The following is a 25,926-nucleotide window of genomic DNA, read 5'->3' as shown; positions in this document are numbered from 1 at the left end:
AAAAAATATATCAACATATTGATATTAAATAAAGAAAATATGAAAATATATTTCATGCAAACTTGGTCAAAGTTAGTGACGTTTGACGTTCTAACAAACATGGTCACAGTGCGCACCCCTCCCCCCCCCCCGCGCGCGCCGATTTGGGTCGGCCCATGAGTGGCGGCGGGGCGCCCCTATTTTGTTTTGAGACATTTTACGGTGCATCATACTCCTGTAAATAGTGCGTAGTATATAGTTGATCCAATGGTCATTATTGATCCCTGTTTTTTTCTCTTGAGGACATTTTAGTAATTGGTTGTAAGGGTAGATTAGTCCTTTCTTAATGATAATGTTATTAATTAATAATATGGGTAATTGCTGTGATTAATAACGTAAGTAATCACAGCTGGAATAGAATTGCCCTATCTTAGTTCGTAGGTTTCACTTCTCGTGCGTTCTTCATTTTTCTGCCGCCGCCTCTCTGCCCGGCAGCCGTCGCCTGAGTCGCACAGGGGCCGCCTCTCCTTCTCCCGCCCTGCGGTCGCTCCTTCCCCCGCCCATCGGTCGCCGTTTCCTGAGTCGCACTGGGGCGGCCGCTCCGTCTCCCGCCCTGCGGGCGCCGCCGCAAGATCTTGGACGGGGCCCCAAGATCTTCAACGGCGCAGCCGGCCCGCGCCGCCCGGCGGCCCTCTCTCTCCATCGAAGGATCTTCGGACGGCGCCCGAGATCGGTTCCTCCGCGCGTCGTGGTTGAGATCCCTCGCATAGGTACGTTGCCTCTGATGCTCCCCAAACACCATAGCTGGGCGCACATGGATGCTGGCTGTGCACGCAATACGAATCCGAAAATGGCTGCTGGGTTTTCTGTCCGTGTGGATGCTGGATTAGTAGTGTGTGAGAGGTTCCTAGTTCTTCTCATTTTTCCTAGCAAGGAATAGTAGTGTGTGTGAGAACTCTCAGATTATGAGTTTGATATTGTGGGATGCATGTTACTTCTAACAAGAACATAATACAGATTTCTTAGAACATGAAAACGATGGGTTAAATACTATGGCCAGTAGGATTCTTGGCTGCTCAGAAAATTAGTAAGGATGTCAGAGATTATTGGTTCAGTTACAGATGATAATCGTTGACAATGTATAATTAATATGTTTTAGTTGCAGCGTATTTTCTTTCATGTAAATATGTAACAGGTTTTGCTGTTTCTTATGGCAGGATATCGGCATGGCTGGCGAAGGCATCTCGATAGATGAATTTATGGAGTACGACTCGATGGTCAGGCAGACATTTAAAAGTGAGAACAAAGCGTACAAGTTCTACTTAGGGTATGCGAAGAACAAAGGGTTTGGTGTTAGAAAGGGCGATCTGAAATATAAGGGAAACAAGGAAAATGCATACCGGAGGACGTTTGTGTGTTGCAAACAAGGATATCGTGACGTAAAGCACTTTGATGAAACCGACAAGAAAAGGACGCCAAGGGCACTCTCTCGGTGTGGTTGTCCTGCTCTTTTGCAGGTTGAGCTTCAAGCAAGCACTGCGTTGTGGTTTGTAAAGAATTTTGTTGACCAACATAGCCATCCATTCATAAATCCTGAGTTGTCACCTTTCTTGTGGTCTCATCGTGGCATGACCGATCCACAGAAGGCGGATGTCATTGAGTACTCGGTTGGTGGACTTCGCACACATCAGATAATGGATGTGATGGAGAAGCAGGCTGGTGGTTTGGGCAAGGTTGGATTTATATCTCGCGATCTGTATAACCATGTCGCGTTGGAGAAGAAGAAAAAGATAGAAGGTAGCGATGCTCAATTTATGCTGAACTACATGACAGCACAACAGATGAAAGACCCAGATTTTTTTTACAGATACACCACAGACAGTGATGGGCATCTGCAGAACATATTCTGGGCAGACGCCCAATCTCGCTTGGACTATGTTGCATTTGGTGGTGTGGTGGTGTTTGACAGCACATACCGGTCAAACAAATATAGGTTGCCGTTTGTTCCATTTGTGGGGCTGAACCATCACCGCAGCACAGTCGTGTTTGGGGTTGGTCTTGTATCCGACGAGTCGGCTGACTCATATGAGTGGCTGCTTCAGGTTTTTTTGGAGGCAATGCACCAGAAGCATCCCATTTCAGCGATCACAGACGGCGACGTTTCAATGGCCAAAGACATATCATCAGTCTGGCCTAGCACATATCACCGTCTGTGCAGCTGGCATATCGAGCAGAATATGGTGCTTCACCTCCGAAAGGAAAAGCTTAAGGAATTTAGGAAATTTATTTACTATGCCATGGAGGTTCATGAGTTTGAGAGACGCTGGTTGGCTTATAAGAAGAGATTCAGAATCACAAGGAAAAAGAAAGATGCATGGATTCACAGGATGTACGAGCTGAGAGAAAAGTGGTCTGTAGCATATAACAAGGGAAGGTATTTCCTAGGGATGTTGAGCAATCAGAGGAGTGAGTCTCTAAACTCGAGGCTTCATGTGCACCTGAATAGGAGAATGAAACTCGTTGATCTCGTGCAACACGTTGAACACTGTGTGTCAGTTTTGCGTAGGAATGAAGCAGCATTGGACGTTGTAGCTTCGCACACAATCTCCTTCACTAGATTGACTGCCGATCCACTTGAGATAAGTGCCTCATCTATTTATACCCCTGTTATGTTCAGTAAGGTAAAGGACGAGATTGTCAACTTATCAAGATGGAATGTTCTTGAGGTGGAAGAGGACACTGGTTTGGTTAGCTATGGAGTTGCTCGCAAAGAGTCGGTGCACGTTAGGTTCCATGTCACATGTATTTTTGATGGATCTAAGATGGAAAGTGCATATTGTGGATGTAGGAAGATGGAAAGCGAGGATTTTCCATGTGCTCATATATTTTGCGTTTTGAAGTACAATGGGATATGCACCATCCCCGCATGTTGTGTGAAGGCTAGATGGACAATGCAAGCCAAGCCTGCTTTCGGTTCTGTGAGGAGTGCCAATACACATGTATGGTCAGAACAGATGGATAAGTACCATGAACTGCGCAATATGGCTAGTGAGGCTTTATTCACGGCCTCAGCTAGTGAAATGCAGTCAGAAAAGGTGATGGAGTACCTGAGGAGCATATTGGACGAGGGCAACAAAAATGATGGGAATACTGGCACGCCATCATTTGTTCCTATGCCGGCTTATTTTTCTGGGGCGCGGCAATGGTTTACAGATCAAGTCCAAGACCCTAAACCAATAATAAATCCCAAAGGCAGACCAGCCAAAGAATCGAATAAGAGGTTGAAGCCATTCCTGGAGAATTTGCAAGCAAAAAAGAAAACATTGAAGTAAGTGTTTGGTCATTTTGATGTGTACTGCATATGTTCATTTCTTGGTTGCAGCCTGTCAATATGGTTTACTTTTTGCAGGAAAGTTCATGGTCAGTTGAGTAGGGGGAGGAAGAAAAAAGTGAACAATACTGTAGAAGAAGCAGGAGAAGAAGAAGGAGGAGAAGGAGAAGGAGAAGAAGAAGAAGAAGAAGAAGAAGAAGAAGAAGAAGAGGCGGCAGAAGAAGAGGATCGTGCTAAGAAGAGGAAACCGGTGAAGTAAGTTTTAAAAAAAAATCATGTATCTTGTCTACTGTACTTGTGCAAGTCGAACTGTTGTTGAAGCATGCTAATATGTGCAATTTAAACAATGTTTTGCACTACACAGGAAAGCTTCAGCAAAGGTGACTGAAGTTAGTATGATGACTCGGGGGACAAAGAGAAAAGAGAACAATGACGAAGTGTGTGCTAAGAACAAAAGACCTTTCAAGTAAGTTTATGCATTTTCAGAAGTACATGTTGAACCCTGTGTCGATACCATGTTAATTTATTTGAGTTTGTACAGGAAAACGGCTGGAAAGTCTAAGTAGACAGACAAGGGGGACAAAGAAAAGATGACAATGAAGCCACTTTCTGTTTGCCATTATTCTATCGAATTGTTGGTCACAAGTGTTATACATTCAGTTTTTTACTACGGAATTTATCATCAGAGTTATATTTGTACTTTGAATGAGATGTACATGCACGCTACATTTTCCCGTTTATGAGTTTGGAATTTACAAGATGCATCAGTGTTGACTCTTGTTGTTATCGTACTGCATGACTACGTACGTGCCATCTTCTCTTTGTGTTTGTGTGAATGAACATACTTGCAGTTTCTCTCGTGCTAATCCTTCTCACAGCGGTCATGCATGGCCGTGCCAGTCGTACGTTATACATGGAATTGATTGATCATGTTTCCATAATTGATCTGAATGTTCGGACGCTTTCTGATGGACCATAAGTGCATCATGAGTCAGTAAGAGCAAGAAAACACACGTTGCGTCACGACCGGCCAGTATTTTATGGTTTTTTCATCGAAAAACCATAGAAATTGCATAAAATGGTAGATGTGAATGAAAATTGGCATATGTGCTTGCCATGTTGTTGTGTGCGTGTGTAAAAAATTTGGGTCCGTTTGGTGGATTTGAAAAAAAAAACACTTTCAGACTTGGCCTCTCGTCCTAACCGAAGCAGCTCGTTTCCACATGGTGTATCTCTTGCCATACACGACATGATTTCAAAATTTGGCATGATGTGGGAATGCCCATGGGAGGCTCCCATGCAAAAAATGAACGAATTCAGACACCAAACAAACACACGTTGCGTCACGACCGGCCAGTATTTTATGGTTTTTTCATCGGAAAACCATAGAAATTGCATAAAATGGTATATGTGAATGAAAATTGGCATATGTGCTTGCCATGTTGTTGTGTGCGTGTGTAAAAAATTTGGGTCCGTTTGGTGGATTTGAAAAAAAAACACTTTCAGACTTGGCCTCTCGTCCTAACCGAAGCAGCTCGTTTCCACATGGTGTATCTCTTGCCATACACGACATGATTCCAAAATTTGGCATGATGTGGGAATGCCCATGGGAGGCTCCCATGCAAAAAATGAACGAATTCAGACACCAAACACACGTTGCGTCACGACCGGCCAGTATTTTATGGTTTTTTCATCGAAAAACCATAGAAATTGCATAAAATGGTAGATGTGAATGAAAATTGGCATATGTGCTTGCCATGTTGTTGTGTGCGTGTGTAAAAAATTTGGGTCCGTTTGGTGGATTTGAAAAAAAAACACTTTCAGACTTGGCCTCTCGTCCTAACCGAAGCAGCTCGTTTCCACATGGTGTATCTCTTGCCATACACGACATGATTCCAAAATTTGGCATGATGTGGGAATGCCCATGGGAGGCTCCCATGCAAAAAATGAACGAATTCAGACACCAAACAAACACACGTTGCGTCACGACCGGCCAGTATTTTATGGTTTTTTCATCGGAAAACCATAGAAATTGCATAAAATGGTATATGTGAATGAAAATTGGCATATGTGCTTGCCATGTTGTTGTGTGCGTGTGTAAAAAATTTGGGTCCGTTTGGTGGATTTGAAAAAAAAACACTTTCAGACTTGGCCTCTCGTCCTAACCGAAGCAGCTCGTTTCCACATGGTGTATCTCTTGCCATACACGACATGATTCCAAAATTTGGCATGATGTGGGAATGCCCATGGGAGGCTCCCATGCAAAAAATGAACGAATTCAGACACCAAACACACGTTGCGTCACGACCGGCCAGTATTTTATGGTTTTTTCATCGAAAAACCATAGAAATTGCATAAAATGGTAGATGTGAATGAAAATTGGCATGTGTGCTTGCCATGTTGTTGTGTGCGTGTGTACAAAATTTGGGTCCGTTTGGTGGATCTGAAAAAAAACACTTTCAGACTTGGCCTTTCGTCCTAACCGAAGCAGCACGTTTCCACATGGTGTATCTCTTGCCATGCACAACATGATTCCAAAATTTGGCATGATGTGGGAATGCCCATGGAAGGCTCCCATGCAAAAAATGAACGAATTCAGACACCAAACACACGTTGCGTCACGACCGGCCAGTATTTTATGGTTTTTTCATCGGAAAACCATAGAAATTGCATAAAATGGTAGATGTGAATGAAAATTGGCATGTGTGCTTGCCATGTTGTTGCCGTACTGACACTTGTGGGTTCGGACGACTCGTACTGACATTTGGCATCATGTGGGTCCGAACAACTCATACTAGCTCATACTTGCGTGGGTCCGGGCATCCGTGCCCAAATAATGCGGCCATGAAAATTTGTAATGGAGGTGAACACATTATACGAAACTGTTGTACACACGACATATAGGGTGAACGACCCTTGCACGATGGTCCATCCAGCGGTTTGCAGACAACTGTTGCCATGCATGGACGGTTTAAATGGATTGTCGTTCAATAATCGTCTACGTACTGTCGTCTGTATAGCAATGCTGCACATTATATGAGAACGTTATTCGTCGTGTTAATATGTGTAGCGAACGCTTTTTTCTGAGGGCGTGATTGGAAGGGAGGTGGGGCCCCTTCGTGGGGAGATAAATGATACATATGCGTAGTCTAACAGAAATAGATAACCGACCAGCGATTTTGTTTTCTTTCCAGAAAAAAGAAAAGTAGCTATCGTTAGCAACGGAAGGAGATGAGGCATGCACGCCCTACGGGATTGCATGCAAAATATTTTAAGGAGGTGTTATTTTTGATAGGAAAATTTTGGAGGATTCTAGAAAGTTACGATTGCTAGCACATACGATTCACAAGTTGACGCGTTTGTAATACGCGGGGTACCTATGAGAATAACCTTGCAAGACGTAGAACACATCACAGGCCTGCCTAGCATGGGGAGGGACTATGTCCCTCCTCCGTTCAAAGAAGTGCAGGACCTATGGCTTGATTTAAAAGATCCTGAAGATAACAAACTGACCTTGAAAGGTATATGATATTTTCAGAACTATTTTTTCGTTTGATAATGGAACAAATTTCATAATTACAATACTTACAATTCTTGACAAACAACCTTTTCAGGTCTTCGTAAGAAGATGATCGGCGAAGAGAGGCCACGGTTTGTGAAGCCTTACGTCTTGTACACCATTGGCAAGTTGGTTTGCCCAACGACACAACCCTATGTTGATCCCAAATATTTGGGAATTGTTGTGGACATACATACTATAAACTCCATAAATTATGCTAAACTATCTCTCGACCACTTAATGTCAAGTGTGAGGAAGTTTGTGAACGGTGCCGCAAACTTGGAGGGGAACCTCCCACTACTGCAGGTAGTACGAACTCATTATTTCCTATGATATTCTTTAATTGGTCACTTATGTATTCTTTTTAATTCTCTTGCAGACTTGGTTCTATGAGAAATTCCGAGTCGACCATATTGATTGCACCATTTCCTATCTTCAACGAGATAAACCATTGATCCAATACTGGACGAAGCAAAGGCTGGAAAGGTGGACAAAATAATATCGCAGAACTACGTAGGAGTAGGACAGGTATATGCTTACTGTTACTAGTTGTCATCTGCTCAGTTTTTGCAAAATTGCTCATAATATAAAAAAATTGCAGATGGTTGAGGACCTCAGGCGCCCTTGGAAGCCAGTGCGCAAGGTTTCACATCAACATACAAAGTCTGCTTTTGAGGTACGTCCTATGTAACTTGTACAATGATACTACTCGTTTCTTAGGCTGAAACTATTTGTTTGTACAAATAATTTTATGAAACAATCAGTTCTTATTTATCTTAACTTGTAGGTCGATGGGACACTAGGCCGCGTACTCGCCCAGGTGGGAGAGATGAAAGCAATAGTGTCTCAGCAATATTCAGAGATTTCCGCACAACTGGACGGAGTACAAAGGCGCCAGAAGCAAAACAGCATGCGTTTGGAGGACTTCATCTGTGCATTCAATGTATGCATTTGTTTTTTTTGTAATTCATCCTTCGTGCATGACTAACATTTTTTCCATTAATAGGATTATCGATTTGGCGTAGGACAGAAGGACTTTAATGAGGGTCAGAGAGTTGATAATAATATCAAGGTATGTCACAACATTTCTAACTGTCTTCATGTCAGAGAATGTATGCTAACCATTTTTTATTTTTAGAAAACCTCAAAGAATGTTGCTGCTAGTACAAATGAAGTGCCAAAGTGTGTCTACAGCAACCCCAGCAGGAACCTTGCTGGGGAATTTGAGGTATGAATTCCATCTTGGTACAATGTTTTTTTGTCAACCATACTTACTGCTAACTTGTTCATCTGTACAGAAGGTAAAGAAAACACCTGTGGACCCCCACAAAGGAAAAACAGACAGAGATGACGCTGTGGACTCATTTGGTAAGCGTTTTAGGAGTGACAGCAAGAACTTACCCTCCCAATCTGAGGTCAGCATCACATGTCTGAACCATATTGCTAGCAAAGGTTTTATTTCAACCATATTCTTAACTTGATGACAATATTGCAGAAGGTGAAGAGAACATATGTACACCCCCAGAAGTCAAAGACTGAAAGAGACGATAGCAAGAACTTACCCTCCGAATCTGAGGTCAGCATCACATGTCTGAACCAAATTGCTAACAAACGTTTTTCTCAACCCATATTCCTAACCTTAAGTCAAATATCACAGAAGGTCAAGCCTACGTCCATGGATGCCATGGACTCCATAGGGAGGCGTGTCAGACATGACGGCCGGAAGAAAAAGAAGTCCTCACTCCTTCAGAGCGAGGAATACGAATTTTACACCCCCGCGCTCAGAAAGAAAAGAGCTCTATCTCAACAGAGTACACACAGAATAAGAAGATGAATCCCGGGAAAAGCAACAGCCAGCAGCTAAAACAACTCAAGGAGGACTTGATCAATTTTCAGGCAGAAACAGATCGAGTTACACAGAATATAGTAGCAGATTATGTAAACAGTACTCCAGAGACCGCCAAGTTGGTGAAGTTCAAGGACATACTTCTAACGCAGAAGTATCTTAAATGCCTTACAACACCAGATCATTCCTCCTTTGCAGCTTGGGTGGATGACGATGTAAGTGCTAACGCAATATGGTATCTTTGATTATTTATATGTTTTCCAATTGAACTAATATCTTCTTTCTTAGGTGCTCGATGCGGCAATCGAACTCCTACGTCTGGACGGACTAGAAGGTGTACGAGATCATGGTACCGTGTATGTCGAAAGGTCGACCATCGTCAACATCCTGAAGAGAGATGGCACAGTCCCGAATTGTACCTTGGATGTTTTAAGCGGCAAATCAAGCACTAAATGGGGAGATAACTACCTTAAACATGACATGGTAACAACATCCACCCTTCTGTTATAATAATAAGAAATTTTATTTTTAGGCACTTCAAACCACTTACAAATTTTGCACGCAGATTTTCCTACCTTCAAATATTCCCAAGAACCACTGGTTCCTGGCTGTTGTCAACTCCCAAAAGAGGGAGATTCAAATTCTGGACTCACTCCAATCACGCAACAACCGGAAAGAAGTAATTGCTGCGGTGAGGCTCTAACAACATTTTATATAACTTACAGTTTATACGAATACGGTACTAAATTGAGTGATATGTTACTTGCAGCTTCTTGGAATGGAAACACATATTGATATAGCAGTGATGGAAAATGGAATGCAAGGAAGTAGATGGCCGGACACTCAAGTGGCTTCGTGGCCTATCAAAGACTATGAAGTGCCACAGCAAACAGATGGCTGTTCCTGTGCTCTCTGGGTGTTGAAATTCATCCAATATTGGACCGGAGTGAGATTGTCGGCAATATTCAACCAGGTAACTACATCTTCCCTATCTAACTTAACTTTCACATATACAAAGGGTCCTAACGTCTACCTCCTATGCAGGATGACATAAGACAGTTCAGAAGATGGCTTGCTGCTGCCTTGATCAATTCACCTCACAATGAGTTGAAAGTTCGGAAGGCCATACCAGCAGTTGATTTAGAAGATGATTTAGAAGACCTCGACCTCGGAGGTGACGACGGACACAACGACAGCGGAGATGTCTCAGGAGACGATGGTTCCGCACTATAGTTGTGTGCTGCTGGACTTAGGGTAGAGTTAATAGGATTGGGCGTGGTGTGGTTTTTGCCCCGTAGACGGTTTCCACACCGTTTTCAATTTTATTACTTTATCTATACAGCGGAGATGTATCAAACAATTTTTTTGGTTGTGCTACTTCATATATACGGCAAATTGCCGTACATTTACTACTTTTATCTGCATTGAATATCTACATTAATTTTTAATTAAAGTCTTTCATGCACAAAATCTTGTATTCTTTGTTTAATGATGCAATTCCCTTTGGTTTATAGGATGTGCTTCAAAAACCAAATTTCTAAGTGGCTTTACACTACCGGTCGCAATTTCCTTGCTACTTGTGTCCTTGGAAGCAACACATCCTTTTTAAACCTGGGGTTTCAGTTCTGTATTATGCCAATGAACGATAGGCAAATGCTGTCCTGTTTGCTTACCCCGTTACAAAATGTCAAAGGATGAGCCAACTTGGCCACCAACTTGGGAACTAGCCATTGCCTAACCTCTGAGTGTTTAACAGGTGTCTGAACTGGAATGTCTGTTCATATGACTATGACTTAATCTGAAACTGAAACATGCTCTCTGTGGAATCTGAAACTGCACATGCTCTGCACTAATATCACATACAAAAAAAATCATTGTGTACATGAGCTACTTTCGGACTTGCTGCTATACAAGCTAGTGTTGATTTCTGAATTTGAACAACGACACAAGATGAGCAGAGAGGATGAGCATGGACCTGAACTACTGCTGGTGTGATGAAACTCGTCCTCCTCCTAGGCGAGGACCATGGCTGGATCAGCTTTTACGATGGACAAGCTAGCTTAGGAACTCGACAAAAGAAATGGGGGCCAATGGATCGATGGGTCGGATGCGAGTACCTGCATCGGCCGCGACAGATCTGTACGGCACTGGTCGGCGGCGCGTAGGGCCTTGACGGCGACGGGGCATGCCGGCGTCGTCTCGCCTTAGTCCTCCCCCTCGGCGACCCGCTCCACATCCCGCAGCTTAGGAGGGGAACACGGGCGGCGGGGACATTTAGCCGCCGACCACAGCCGCCTAGGAAACCGGGGAGGGGCGGCGCCCGCGGTGCTGGCTCCTCCGAGTACGGCGGGGCGCCAAACCATACCGCCCGCAAATATTGCGCGGAGGGTACTCACGGCGACCGGGGTTCGCCGTCGTCCTGTCGCCATAGCGCCGCCATTGGTCGCCCTTTTCCTTTCACCTTTCATTCGGTTCTGTGCGTGGGCCGTCAGACTGCGGGCGAGGAAGGGCAACGATGGCTATTGAAAAAACAAATGATCACGTTAAATTCCACTAATGCCCTTCACTTGTTTTTCGGGGGAACCAACCCGCGTTTTCGTTAAACAGTGAACTACCGAAACTACCCCTGATCGCAAAATATACTACCAGAAATCTGGAGTAGTATTTCCATATCTGGGCCATCCATACAGAAAAATGAACGGCCAAAATTCATCGGATGCACCGTAAAATGTCTCTTTGTTTTTTGTTTTTTTATTCCTTTTCTCTTATTTTAATAATTTTGGATTTTGAAATAGTTCCAAAATTAAAAAAATGGGATTTTTTGGAAAATTTTGGAGGAGCCGAAAACTGTCCCTGAATTCGAATAATGTTCATGAATTTGAAAAATGTTTGTGAATTCAAAAAATGCTAGTTAATTTGGATATTGATGAACATTTGTAAAATTATGGTGAACAATTTTGAATATGATGCGCATTTTTTGAGTTAGATGAACAATTTTTTAGAAAAAAAACTGGATGAACTAATTTTGAATTTGATGAACATTTTTTAAACCAATGAACAAATGTAGGTATTGAAGAACAAATTTTGAATACAATGAACAAATTTTGAATATTGTTGAACATTTAATAATTCCCGATGAACAAAAACGAATTCGATGAACAATTTTTCAATTGATGAACATTTTTTAGTTGATGAACTGTTTTTGAATAGGATGAACAAAAAAATGTTCGCGAATTTGAAAAGGGAAATTCGCAAAAACACATGAAAAAACAAGAGAAAAGAAAAAGGGAAAAACCAAAAAAGGAAAAAAGAAAATAAGGAAAGAAGGAAAAAAAAACGTAAAATGGGCCAGCCCATACGACATCCAGCGCGCCGGGAGAGGGGGGGGGGGGGGGTGTTACGCGCGCCCATGCTCGGCGATAGCCTACGCACCGAATAGGAAGCGCCCTATGTTATCATTTTCGAAAAAAAATGGTTTGTGACGATAATGACATGCCTTCACTAAGGTATAAAGTGGCGAGACATCATGTGTTGTCCAACCACGCAAGTTTCCCCAAAATAAAAGTGGTGAGGAATCATGTGCAATCCAACCGTGCATGTTTTCAAGGCATCGTCTCTCTCTCTCTCTCTCTCTCTCTCTACACTTTTCTTAATTCCTAGATGAGGACAACAAACGCGAACCATGTTCTATTGTTTTTCCTTCTTTTTCTTTACTTTGAAAAGGTAAGAGACCAACTCGTCTACCTGAATTTGCTTTAGCTTTGCTCTAAGACCAACAATTGATCAGATGTTGTTGGACTAGCTGAGCCTACATACCAGCTAGTCGGTGTGACAGTCGCTTTTTAATTTGTTCCGAGCATATGAAAAACCGGTCGATCAAAAGTCTGAAACTCCCAACACATGAATCATGTCAACATTCAAAAAGAAAATCAGGAACCTAGCGAGTTAACCCCTCGCATATGATCTGAAGAAAAATAAATCGATGGAGCCAAATTGACACAGTGGTGACCATATACGAAACTGGAGTAACAAAGAACCTGCAGGCCAAACCATCACAGGATCATCCAATCTAGTATGTCTGAACAGAACACAAACAAGAGATCGCCATAGGTTAATCAGTCAAGACTAAAAGGGGAACAACAAATATTTTCAGTTAGCTTGATCACCTATATGAAATTTGCGCTGCATAATCCGTGGTGCAATTCATAGAAAATGCAGATGACAATGACGATGAGCAAAACAAAACGAAGTACATGGAGATCCTGCAAATCAAACCATCACAAGATCATTTGCAATTAGATCATCTGGGGAAAGGATCATCATAGATTATTCAAAAAAATAAATAAGCAAGATCATCTCATCTGAACCCCCCCTATGAACTTACCATATAGTTATGTTACGTAGATTGAACGACCGTGGATTAATAGCTTTAATAGGTCCACCGGATTGAGGGCTAGCATTTTCTAATTAATGTAGGAATTTTTAGTATATATTGTGCTTTTAGTGAAAATGAATTCAAATTTATCAAATCATGACCAGAGTAAAATTCAAATTCATTTAAATTTTAAATTTCATTTGAGAATTTCCTGAAATAAATTGAGATGTTACTGAATAAAGAATAAAATGATCTGAAATTTCACTCGAAATGTCATCATAACATGTATGTGAAACATTTGTCTGAAACTGTGAATTTTTTTAATAAGTTATCTATTTTTTAAAAATATTTAATTTTGTGAATGTTGAACATTTTTCTTATAAACGCGCCCACCAAACTTTTAATTTAAATGTGTGCATAAGATGGCAAATTCATAGTGATACAATCTGTTGCTGCTGCACTAAACATCTGATTGCTGAGATGCCAGGGCAACGAATAAATTGTCAAAATAGATAGTTGTTGGGACATGGAAAATAGATCCATGCGGCTGATGTATGCATGTGTAGCGTGTAGTGCACTGAGTTGAAGAACTGTCAGGGGTGCGGTTTGTGTGTAACAGTCCATATTCCTGTACTTGAACACGTGTGCTTTGTTGTCTGGAATTCAGAGCTTGAATAATACTAGTACATGGAAGAACATACATGTGTAAACCTGTTATTCAGGATTCTTTTTGAGCAATGGACGTTTTTCTCTGCACTTCCTTTCCTTGTCTTAAAAACACATTCATGCATGCATGAGAGCGAGATTACTGACTAAAACCAGTATATATTATGAAGTTGATGAATCATGCATGTACACAGTTGGTGAGCATATACCAAACTGAAGCACACAAAGAAACAGCTTGCAGATCAAATCATCACAGGATCGTCCAGTTTACATCTCTATTCTTTTTTACAATAAAAGGCAGGCGCTCTGCCATATTTCAGGACTCGAAACCAAACGGTGGAACATACTAGATCCAGTTGGTCAACAGTCGCTCCATACTGTATCTTGATCAGACGGCCACAATAGGCTAATTATGCGCCCCACATTACTACGCAAATAACTAGTACTAGTCAATGATGTGCTAAGGGATATCTACCCAGTTAACAGAATACAGTAAACTAGCTAGTAGCTACTAGATTCACACACACACACGGCACTCGATCGATCATCACAGCATAAGCTCTCCTAGAACCACTTATCAATGCCTACGTATACTACTCGTCAGTCAGTCATGGGTGCCTCATCTAAAGAGCTGAACTAATGGGTCCTCAATCTTCCTCACCTCCCAACATGAGGGCCAGGAAGCTGGCGTAGTCGCCCGCCATGAAGAAGATGGTCCAGTAGATCATGACAATGTTGTGGGACTCGGCAGCCATCATAAGGACAAAGTGGACGACGGTGGCTAGCGTGAGCACGAGGTACGCGCGCGAGGGCATAAAGTGGTGAGGCATCATATGCTATCCAACCCCATAAATTTTCCCCAAGGCATAAAGTGGTGAGGCATCATGTGCTATCCAACCCCATAAATTTTCCCCAAGGCATAAAGTGGTAAAGGCATCATGTGCTATCCATCCCCACAAGTTTTCAAGGCATCATCGTCCTCTTTTTTTTTTGAATTGTTTGGATTGCTTACATCCCCACATGTTTCATGTGGTGGCATCATCATCCTCTAGTGAGCTCTCTCTCCTTCCCCACCTTTTCTAATTTCTAAATGAGGACAACAAACCCGAACCATTTTCTGTGGCTTTTCCTTTTTTTTTAATTTGGCAAGTAAATGGTTTTTCCTTCTTTTCCTTTAATTTGGCAAGAGCACGCTCGCTTGCACGAATTAGCTTTGCTCTAAAAAGCAACACTTGACCAGATGTTGTTGGACTAGCCGAGTCTACATGCCCAGCTAGCTGCGTTAAGAATGTGTGGCAATCACTGTTTAATTTGTTCTGAGCATATGAAGAACCTATCGATCAAAATTCTGAAACTGTCGACACCACAAAACATGTCACCATCCAGCAAGAAAATCAAGAACCTAGCAAATTAATCCCTCGCATATGATCTGAAGAAAAAAAATCGATGGAGCCAAATTGACACAGTGGTGGCCACACCAAACTGAAGTAACAAAGAACCTGCAGGTCAAGCCATCACAGGACCATCCAATCCAATGTACGTCTTAACAGAACACAAACACGACGATCACCCTAGGTTCATGAGTCGAAACCAAAAGGGGGGTATCAAATATTTTCAGTATGACAACTGCTGATCTGCATAACCCATGGTGCAAAACACAGAATATGCAGATGATAATGATGACCACGACAAACAGAAGTACACGTAGATACTGCAGATCAAACCATCACAAGATCATCTGCATTGTGGATCATCTGGGGAAAGGATCATCATAGATTTTATTCAAAAAAGAAAGAAAGAAAAAGGACCATCTGCTAACTCACTTTATTACATCTTAACAGAACAAGCACAAAATGATCGTTGCAGCGGTTCAGACTTCAACAGAATCTTACCAGCTGAACCACATTCCCATGCATGCACGGCAAGATTCAGAGTAAAAGTTGGAAGTAATCTAAAAGCAATCTGAGCCATCTTAAGAAGTACTGATGCATGCAGGAACGAAATTAGCACAAGCAAGACCAAAAGTTCAGCAAACAGTCAGTGCATATTTTTCGTCGAAGCTGCACACAGACACATGTATATGTACTCCTAGCTACACCTGTATTACTGTCATAAAATGAAAAGGAAGACGATGAAGAAGAAAAGCTACACCTATATTAGAAAAGAAGCCCATTATTCTTTTTAACAGCAGATCATATATTATTTTCCTTGTATTCTTTTGCTAATTAGTTGATTTTCGTTTACATTTAGAAAAAGAACACGGAGTAGTATACCTGAATTCATGTCTCCAGCTTCACCGTTTCTTTGTACTTGAGTAAAGTATATGATCTGCACGTATATTGTCCAAAGCTATAAATAAGTTCAAAAATAAATATTTTTCTGTAATTACATCTCTCAGACACAGGAATGAAGTGTACAGACGACAAAACACCTATATGTCCGGCACCAGTTTGCACATCTCCAAGCTCCCGTCTGTCATCTCGTCCAAAGGAAGAATTACAGACGACGGCCATCTTCCATAGTTGCTATCAAAGTCGCAACCATTTTCGCCAGCACTGGAAGCATGTATCTGGTGTCTCCAAAGCACCCGCAGCCGCTCCGCGACTTCCTTCATCGTTGGTCTGTCTTCCCCTCTCACGCTCAGGCAGTGAACGGTGAGGGTGGTAAGCTTCTCGACGATCACCATGGCCGCAGCATCATCTGTTATCTCAGAATCCAGCATTGTTTGGTGCTTGTTTTGGCGAAACATAAGGAGAATATTATGGGACAATGATCTCTTCTCGCTGGAGTTGTCATCGGTGTACAGAGCTTTCTTTCTCGTCAACAGCTCAAGGAGAACGACCCCAAAGCTGTAGACATCGCTCTTGTCAGTGAGGAGGTGGCTGATGAAGCTCTCAGGGTCGAGATAGCCAAGGGTTCCCTGGACAAGCATGATGAACTCACTTTCATCCATGGACTTGAGCGCCGATGCCCCAAAGTCTGCAACCTTGGCATCGCGCTGATCATCCAACAGAATGTTGGCAGATTTGACATCGCCGTGTAGGATCGTGCGAGATGTCGATGAGTGCAAGTACGCAAGAGCTTCTGCTGATTGGGTGGCAATCTTCAGGCGAAGGTCCAGAGGAATTGGTGAAAGATTGTGATCAGCACTACCATGAACCATGAAGAAGCTCATACAGCGTCCCGTTGGAAACAAACTCATAGACCAACATTGGGATATATATATCCAGGCAACAGCCAAGTAACCTCACGATGTTCCGGTGGTTGATCTGCGACAAGATTATGATCTCATTTACAAACTCATCCCTGCAATTATCGTTGATCACTTTGGACTTTTTTATGGCGACCTCTCTATGGTCATCCAAAGTACCCCTGTAGACCATCCCATGGCCGCCACATCCAAGAACTCGATCTTCATTGTAGTTGTCAGTGGCTATCTTGATCTCTTTTTCAGTGAGTACGCGAACAGTATCGACCTGCCTTGATCTCATCTCATCATACAACTTGAGCCCTCCATTTTGTTTGAAATACTCATCTTTCTCCTTCTTGTGCCTTTTCCTTTGTAATTGCATAGCCAAAAAGCATGCCAACGATATCATCACAGCGGCGGAAACACTTAGGCCTGCAAAATCATGTACTTCTATTAAGTTAATTTTGTTGTGGTCATACAGGTCTACGAGTTATTTAAGCACATGAAATTGAGTTGCCCCAACTCATCAAATTTAAAAGAAACATATCAATCTTTTGTCAGATAAAATAAAACAAATGACAGTGAACTTGCCTATAGCCATCTGTTCGTCTCGAGTATGACGAGGTCGACATCCAAAATTTGTACCATCAGATTTTGTTCCTCCCTTGCATTTACAGTTATAGCCCCCCTGAGTGTTGCGACAGATACCATTCCTGCAAGGATACAACTCTTTGTACTTGGGGTTCTGCTCACGCAGCATGCATTCATCTATATCTGAAGATGGCATCAAGAAAACAATTAAACATCAGATAAGTCAAACTGCTTGCTATATATGACCCACAAGTATTCCACCAGTAGTTACCTTGACAGCCATTGTTGATGTAGGCGTTGCCCTCATAACCCAGGGAGCACTTGCACAAGTACCCATGCCCATTGCTTGTATTGTCGCAGTAGCTATTCGTACTGACACATGCATAGTTTCTTGGCTCCAGGCACGATCCGTTCCTGACTGCCCAGTTCGCGATGAAAGGTGCACCGTTCTTTGCCCTCTCGGTGGCGAACCCAAGCTGGCCAATGAGGTCACGGCGCCGGAAGCTGTACCACCCAACCTCAGCAACCATGGCATAGAAGCATGGGTTGAATCCCCATACGCTGCTACTGTTAATTGGGAACGTCACATTCAAGGCGGTGAGGTTGGTTGGGATGGATGCCTCGCAACAGCCTGTCCCGGTGCACGGTGATCCGTCGTCTGATGCACTACTGATGCCTTCGTAGTAGGAGTAGCAACCGGCGAGATACTGGATCATGTCCCCATGGACACCGCCAACGAGCCCAAGGGTGTCGCAGCCAATGACCGTGAAGCGGTTGCGCCCTGGGGATGGGAGGAATGGCGTGTCGCGCAGGCTGAACAGCACAGTGGTGGTTGCCGATTCGACACTTGATGTAAAGCAGATGTAACTGACGGGGATGAGCACCCGTATCTCTCCAAGCTCCAGCGAGATGTCGGCGACGCTGATAGCCACGTCGCCTGGGCCCCCCACCATCGGCTGTAGCTGGTGAGAGGTGTTTTTGCAGTCGAGGTTGAAGAAGCTGTTGAGGCTGACTGCAGCGCATTGCGCGCCGATGCCAAAAGGGTAAGGGATCGCCACATCGCCGCATTTCTCGGGGCAGCCTGGCAGCGCCAGCGACACGGCGCTGTTACATTATATGTGGACTGCACTAGCCCTTTCCATCAGTTCGGACTTTTGGTTGCATTGGCTAGTGCATGAAGCTTAACACACGCCACCCACAGCGGGTGCCAATCCCATCTCCAAGAAGAAGACAATTAGTTTCAGGAAGGATACTAGGACTAGTGTTGATGCTTGTTGCTGCGAGGTTGGATGCATGGCTAGCTTGCTTGATTTGGCGAGGTTCTGTAGGGCAGCCGATCACCCGAGCTTTTATCTTGTTAGAAGCAATTTGACTTGGCACATGATGCAGACGGCTCCTATAAAAGAAAATACAATGCCAATACAAGTTGAAATATAATGATTGATATACCCAACCATTTTTTTCTCTTCTTGTTTTGGAACGAGCTGATGTATGTCTGCCCAAACAATTAACTAGCCAGGTAGTAGGTGGTGGTTTGTCCTAGTCAACTATTAATCCCACCCAGTGTGAAGTCTACTTTTACCAAATTACTGATTCTGTGCATATCTGTTTGCACACAAATATATCTAGTCATCTCCTATCATGTACGTCATACCACTTAGGTAAACACCACCTATTACCTACCTACATAGAATAGCATTGGTTGCATAGCTCTACACGATAAAACCTACTTTCATTGTTCTCAAATCGTCAATGCGAATTTCTTATGCAGCTACAGTAATTATTGAAAGCTACCACAAAAAGTAATATTGTATAATCTCTATCAGTGTGAGAATTTATAGGCCCTTGTTCATATTTTTGTGGGGAAATATAAATTAGACACCTTTACCAGTTCAATCCTCAGGGATTGTGATCAAAATTAAATCCTACCAATTCAACTCCTATTAGTTTATTTCAGGACCTTTCAATACCTGTTTGTACCTAGATGTGATGGCCTGCAGCCAGGCTGATGGTCGCATGAATATTTGACTTCTAATCGGACAGACATTATGCATGTAAGCAGTCCATTTTCAGGCCAGGAAGCACTTCACAATCCAACCTCCAAGTATCAATCACTTCAGCTCATGGATCATTGTTTCTTAGTGCGACAATAATCTCTACTCCTAATGGACGAGTTGGTTGAATAGTCCCCCCACTTTCGTCTGGGTTTTTTTCGACTGGTTTTTTTTCAACCGGTTTTTTTCGTCTTCGCTTCCCCCGTGCGAACGAACAAAAAACCCGCTCCTCTCCATTCCCGTCCCCCCTCCACCATGTACAACATCCCTTCGCCGCCGCCCCGTCTCTGATCTCCCTGCCGCCGACCCTTGCCGCCGCCCCGTCTCCGATCTCCCTGCCACTGACCCTTGCCGCCGCCCCGTCTTCGATCCCAAGGAAATCATGCCCCCTGCCCCTCTCCCTCTCGTGGTCTCGCAGCTCTCTCCTCTCGAACACAACTCTAGGGTTCCATCGCCGCCAGGACGCCTACGGGATCCAGAGAAGGATCAAGACAGTGGCGACGGTCGCACGGCTCCCCTTCAAGTCGAGCAAACCTACCCCCTCCCGGTCCTCTCGTTCATCTCTCTCTTTTGAAACGTCGGCGGCGGGTGGTGGCATCATTGGCGGCGGCGGCAAATCAGGTAGAATCCATCCCTCTCTCCCTAAGCATGATGTTCTCGTCGTCTCTCTAGCGCTACAAAACCACAGGGGGCAGCGACCTGAGGGCGTGGGCTTCTATGCGCTGGGGTGGTTTTGCGGCGGTGGCCGGAGGAGGCATATGACTGGCGGGCTGAAGTCGCGGCGTGATGCGGTGATGGCGTCGGCGATGCCGATGTCTGGATCTCACATGGTAACAGCTTGGGGAGGTCATCCAGCTCGGGCGTGTAGCAAAAACCGGCCGGTGCTAGCTTCTGTGTCTTATGTCGGTAGAGCTCAACAACACTACGTCTCCCTTCTCTCTTTTATCTTCTTTGTACTGAATTGACCCCTCTTTGTTGCAGAAATTTCACGGCAACCAGGAGTAACAATATTTTTGATTAATTGGGGATACGGTGATGTTCAGGTGACATGGAACATGCTGAGATTTGGACTTCAATCCTTGATTGTGCACGGGTATGCATGCTTCATACCCATGCTGGAAACAAATTTTCATTTTCAAACTGAGTAATGATACTATAACTACCGACATGTAGATTTATGCTCCATGTAGTATATTACTGGTCCATTATAGCTAGATTCAGTTCACCATTTGCAAGATCATATTCCACTATATAGAGACTAAATATTGTTTCATTTAGCTGTTAGTCCATCTATGTAGCTCATTCAGTTCTCTGAAACCTGGGGAGATTAATCCAAAGCTGAACCAGGAACCACACGTCGATTAGAGTTGTGGCAGCGGCAGATTCACCTTCCCTTTGTGCCTCGTTGGACACAACAAGGGGTGGGTGTCCCATCTCCAGTGCGAAATTGTACTATGGTAACACCTTGTGTTGTTCAGCTTGGAATTGGATGTGTTGCCCCAAATTAGCAGCTCGTTGTTACTTTGTAATCACGAATAATTTTCTTTGTTGTGAGTAATTGTGCATTGCGATGGGCTCTTCATTTTGTTATCGAATGTTGCAGACTATTATTGGCTTCTCAATGCTGATCTGTGATGCCCGGTTGCCCACTGATGGTATATGTTATGTCCTGCTCAAAATAGTCGGGGTAATATCTATGCTTATGTTGCGTTTGTACGGGAACAGCCAAGGTTGTTGTAGTAATAAAATGAGCCCGATGTTGTCTACTGATCATTGTATATTGGATGGGCAAGTAGGGGGTTTTTCTCATCTTAGTCCTATAACTTCGTTTGTCTACTCTATTGTCATTTACACGCTTCCTTTTATGCCACATTGGGGAATATTCCTTTTATGCCATAGTTTTCTGTTGGAAGACTTCTATTTCTCCCATTACAGGGGTGCTAGGCTATGTAAGCAGCGACACTGTAATTTTTATTGATCTGAATCTTCGGGCTCTGTTTTCAAATTTTCAGCTACCAACGCTTGATCGGGACCTCTCCCAAGACAACGGATACACTGTTTGGAAAGGATCGTGAAAGTGACATGTGTCATGGTGAGGCCAGTTTCCATTCCACATGTTGCCTTATTTTCTTCTATATCCGCAATTTGCTTCCATGTTCTATATTTTTGTGAGGAAATTTTAAATCATTTTGTATGCTCGTCAATGTTGATCTATGGCAAGAGTCTGGTTCATCGCAACATCGGTGTTGTTTGGTTCTTCTTTTCTCCAAGCATGGTTCTGGCTCGGCAGTGGTAGTAGTTGTGGCTATGGAGATCAAGAACAATGGGAATGAATGGTGTGACATCGGTGATGATGTAGCTGAAGGAGAGGATAAACAGACAAGATGTGTTTCTGACTAATGGGCTGCAGGGTTGGCACAAGGGAACTATTGTTATGCCTTGTGAGGTCCGACGACAGTGACCGGATGACTTGAGCAAAGCTGTGAAAAAATCAGGTATGTTTTCCACCAAACTCAAGTTGTTATGTCCAAATGCATGGCTTTCTGAATAAATGCAGACAATATGTTTACTCATTGTCAAAATCTTTGTACCTCTATGCCTACAGCCTACAACCTGAGCCACTCGACGACCAGTCTGCAAGTAGATGTTACAAATATAGATGCAAATATGTTAATTCTAACGTGGCATCGAATTCCTAAGAATTCATACCTGAATAACATTGTGATTTATTCGCTATCTTACTATCGTATCTGCCTCAAGCACAACCGAATGCATCTATTTCCGATGAGGCCAACTATCCAAAATCCTCCCACCATCTTAAATTCATTTATGATTTTTTGTTAAAGACTTTGTTCTATGTAGATACTGAAATTAGCACCGCCAAACTTAACTTTTGGACTCTCCTTTCCGTATAGAACTTGGCTGGCCTTAACTTTCAGTTTTTGTCATAATTATGGGCTTTCTTGTGTTTGTTTGTGCATGGTTGCTTCTGGTGATCCGTAATCCCATTGGTGTTGCTGCTTGTAATTTAACTTGTACTGATCCATGCCAACTGCATAATTATTTACTAGCTTGGTTTGTTAAAGACCATTAGTTTTTTAAAGGCCATTAATTAGCTAGCTTGGTTTTGATTTTGGACTTGTATCCTTTAGCTAGCTCGCATTTCCTAGACATCATATTTGGCGCTTCTCTCATCATTTAGAAAAGCGAGAGAATAATGACATGCATACATGAAGGCTATCTCCCATATTGTTAGATCTAGAGTTTATTCTACAAATGGTTTACTCCCTTATTATTCTGTTGGATTTGCCAGTACATTTACTTATGCAATTGGGAAGCGAAAACTAAAGTTCAATTCCAGTTTTTTTCCAGAAACATAAAACAGTGACATACAATATAATGCATCAGCGGAAGAGGAGGAGGAGGCATATGAAGCTGAGAGAGGTGACGGGGAGCACAAGAAACTGCTCCCGCTGCAAGAGAGGGAGCCATGCCAATAGTCAGTTGTGGGCTTGTGGCGCTGGTCGCGACCGCCGCATCACCAACCATGATCGTCCAGGCTGTGGCATGGGGGTCGTGCTTGCTGCTTGCGCGGCGATTCCCCCATCGTGATGATAAGGCGACTCGCGACTCCCCAACCCCGATGATAAGGCTTCATCCATTCAATTTTGACTCTGTAGACAACTAGCTTTTGGTAAGTGCAGCATGCTCAAGTTTACTTTGTAGCTATTTTCGTGTTCTGCATTTTAGTGGTACAAGATTGTGTTGCTCAATCTTGGCCTAGAGGTGCTCCCATTTTAGGCCAAACACATTTTATTCTGAAACCATTGCATTGTTTGCTGAAATGCTTCAAGGTGGTTTTACTATGACAGTATAACCATGCTTGTAATGCCAGCGTGGCTTGAGAGGTCGGCTAATTCAGTAGGCTTATTCAATGGCGAATAGGTCCATGTATTAGATAGGATCAACAAGAGTTGGCTGGCAGCTGCTATGTATATGTTATGGATCAGAGGCAATTAATCTGTCTTTGCCCCCCTTTTTTTAATTCAAGCCCTTAAGATTATGCTCTTAAATGCATACACATGACTTACTTCCAGATTTAACAAGACTGCATTCTACAATGAGCTATATAGCTGATGTTGATCATAATCAGTATGTGTACAGAGCAGTTTTAAGATTTCCTGTTTTCTTGATATTGAATACCAATTGCGCACTATGTGTATTTGTAGCATATTGCAGACTTGCAGTGAAGTAGTGCCTGCTATACATGAGATGTACCTTATTTTTAGATAACTTTTCTTAAAATTAAAAATACTAAATGCACATGTTTCTATCAATTTATTGGTACTCGATGACTTCCTTATCCAGGTTGTGATTTGCTATACAATTTCATACATGTTAGAAGGTACATATGAGATAGAGTAAAGTTGATTATATATGGGATATAGTCTAGAAAATTATAAGGCGTCATATGCAAGTTGTCTGAAAAATCTTAGGAATGCATTGACTTTGGCCGAACACGGGGCAAGAAATGAACGTGATGCCTGATAGTTATTGTCGTTGCACCTTTGCATCTGCTTCTATTTTGTTGCAATATCCTGCATTGAATGAGGGCTGTTACCATGCACATGTTTGCGATGCAGGTTCCAACACTACCACAAAGCTTGGTTAAGCCATGGGTCATTTATTGATAAATGTAGTTGAAGTCTATTATTTTGCAAAATGAAATATATATTCTTGGTTTAATGATTTAGTACATATTGTTTCAAAACTGCTTACGTTGATTTTTGTGCTAAGGTTGAGATAACTAGGTAATTATCTAGCCATGTCAGTAACATAATGTGCCTTGAGTATTCAAACGTGATAATACAAATTTCGCAACTTGATATTTAATTCTTGCAAGGAATAATGTTGTTTGCACGATTAACGAGATACTTGAGTCACTTCACAAAATGTTACTCCCTCCGTTCAAAATAGATGACCCAACTTTGTACTAACTTTGATACAAAGTTGGGTCATCTATTTTGGAACGGAGGGAGTACGTCTTTCACAGGGAAGGCTACTGGTGTTGGCATCGCTGTTGCCAGTTATAAACTAAATGATCTTTAGAGTGATGGAATGTTATCAACTCTTGTGGTGAACACTAATGACCTTTAGTGTTGCATAGTGAGTATGAGATTGGGCCTCCCGTCTTTGGTAGAAAATTTGTTCCTGCCCGTCTAAGTTGTAGAGGGGGCATATATTGCTTATTATTGGCATTAATTGCATTGTGCTTCCCTTCTTTGGTGGAAATTCACTTTATGTCCATTGCCTAATTTGTACAAAAAACGTAGAATGCTATTGGCATAATTACTTTTCCTCGAGAGCAGAGTTTCTGAAGTGTATGGAGACGAGAAAGGTATGTGCTACCATATCCTGATCATCAAGAGTAAATATGTGTGTGTGGTTTTCACGCAAGTCATTGTTCTGAAGTGTCTTTGCAACTTCAGATTGTGATTTTAGTGTTGCTATTTCTTACATGTTAGAGGGCACACATTATTTTTCACATTCCATCTTTGCAAAGGAGTAGTTGTTATCTATAATCAGATAGTGTAAGAAATGAAAGATTTGTTTGTCTTAGCATCAAAATGTTAAATATTAAAATATGCATGACATCATATTCAATACACATATCCGAATTATGCCAAATTTGTTTGATCAGTGCAAAATTGCATATGCTATTTTTTTTGTTATTCCGTGCCAACACATGTGTGGCGGATATAGGCGGTGTGCTATTTAATGCATTGTTATTTAGTTGGCCGGTAATAAGTTCTAAAAAGCATCCTCCTTCAAGAGCCAAATTTCTGTAAAATTTAGAGTGAATAAATCTTTGTTCTATATACATGTAATGCTTGTCAGCAACTTTTAGTTTCTTTTACCGGGAGTGTTAGTTTCTTTTACAATTTAGAAATGGTTGTTTTTTTATTTCTTCTCATGAGATCGGAGTTCATTGGTTTGTTTGTTCCTTTTTATCAGTCATCTACCATGGGATGTTCTATATAAGTTTTTTGTCCAAAGAGATATTTTCTCTCATGTGCTTTAATCATATGCACACATGGTTGCGCGTGCAGTATTAAAACCAGTCAATCATTCCTTTTTATGATGAATTTAAGAGTTCTTATCTTGAAAGTAGTCTTAAAACATCTATTTTCTTTTTAGACTAAATTTTTTAATTGTAGGGTCTATGCCAATGATGTGATGCTTACATGTTCTATGATGTTTTTCCAACACACCGTCCATGGTTGCTTGACAGGAAACAGAGAAGTGGCCGGATGGGCAATCAACTCATCTGTTGA

General features: G+C 42.4%; 1 protein-coding gene, 2 long non-coding RNA genes and 1 pseudogene across 3 annotated transcripts; 2 read left to right on the top strand and 2 right to left on the bottom strand.

The window, feature by feature from the left end:
* Positions 1 to 466: 466 nt before the first annotated feature.
* Positions 467 to 5,758, top strand: LOC109759685 (protein FAR1-RELATED SEQUENCE 5-like). The gene is made up of 5 exons (XM_073499720.1): positions 467 to 749; positions 1,197 to 3,307; positions 3,389 to 3,565; positions 3,675 to 3,776; positions 3,852 to 5,758. The coding sequence occupies exons 2-5, from the start codon at positions 1,206 to 1,208 to the stop codon at positions 3,874 to 3,876; spliced, it is 2,406 nt and encodes an 801-aa protein (XP_073355821.1). The 5' UTR covers positions 467 to 749; positions 1,197 to 1,205; the 3' UTR covers positions 3,877 to 5,758.
* A 3,416-nt stretch (positions 5,759 to 9,174) lies between these two features.
* Positions 9,175 to 10,445, top strand: LOC123493848 (uncharacterized). Its single transcript, XR_006663241.2, has 3 exons — positions 9,175 to 9,406; positions 9,485 to 9,688; positions 9,760 to 10,445. It is a non-coding gene; the product is annotated as an uncharacterized lncRNA (long non-coding RNA).
* Positions 10,446 to 10,555: 110 nt separating this feature from the next.
* LOC123493847 (uncharacterized) lies at positions 10,556 to 11,069 on the bottom strand. The gene is made up of 2 exons (XR_006663239.2): positions 10,833 to 11,069; positions 10,556 to 10,753 (listed from the first exon to the last, which is right to left on the bottom strand). It is a non-coding gene; the product is annotated as an uncharacterized lncRNA (long non-coding RNA).
* Positions 11,070 to 14,786: 3,717 nt separating this feature from the next.
* LOC109759687 (wall-associated receptor kinase 5-like) lies at positions 14,787 to 21,025 on the bottom strand (annotated as a pseudogene).
* Between the last annotated feature and the right edge of the window lie 4,901 nt (positions 21,026 to 25,926).

Source organism: Aegilops tauschii, chromosome 5, assembly GCF_002575655.3.
Source record: "Aegilops tauschii subsp. strangulata cultivar AL8/78 chromosome 5, Aet v6.0, whole genome shotgun sequence".
NCBI classification, from domain to species: domain Eukaryota; kingdom Viridiplantae; phylum Streptophyta; class Magnoliopsida; order Poales; family Poaceae; genus Aegilops; species Aegilops tauschii.
The sequence above is the reverse complement of the archived record's forward strand: the minus strand, read 5'-3'. Positions and strand labels throughout refer to the sequence as shown.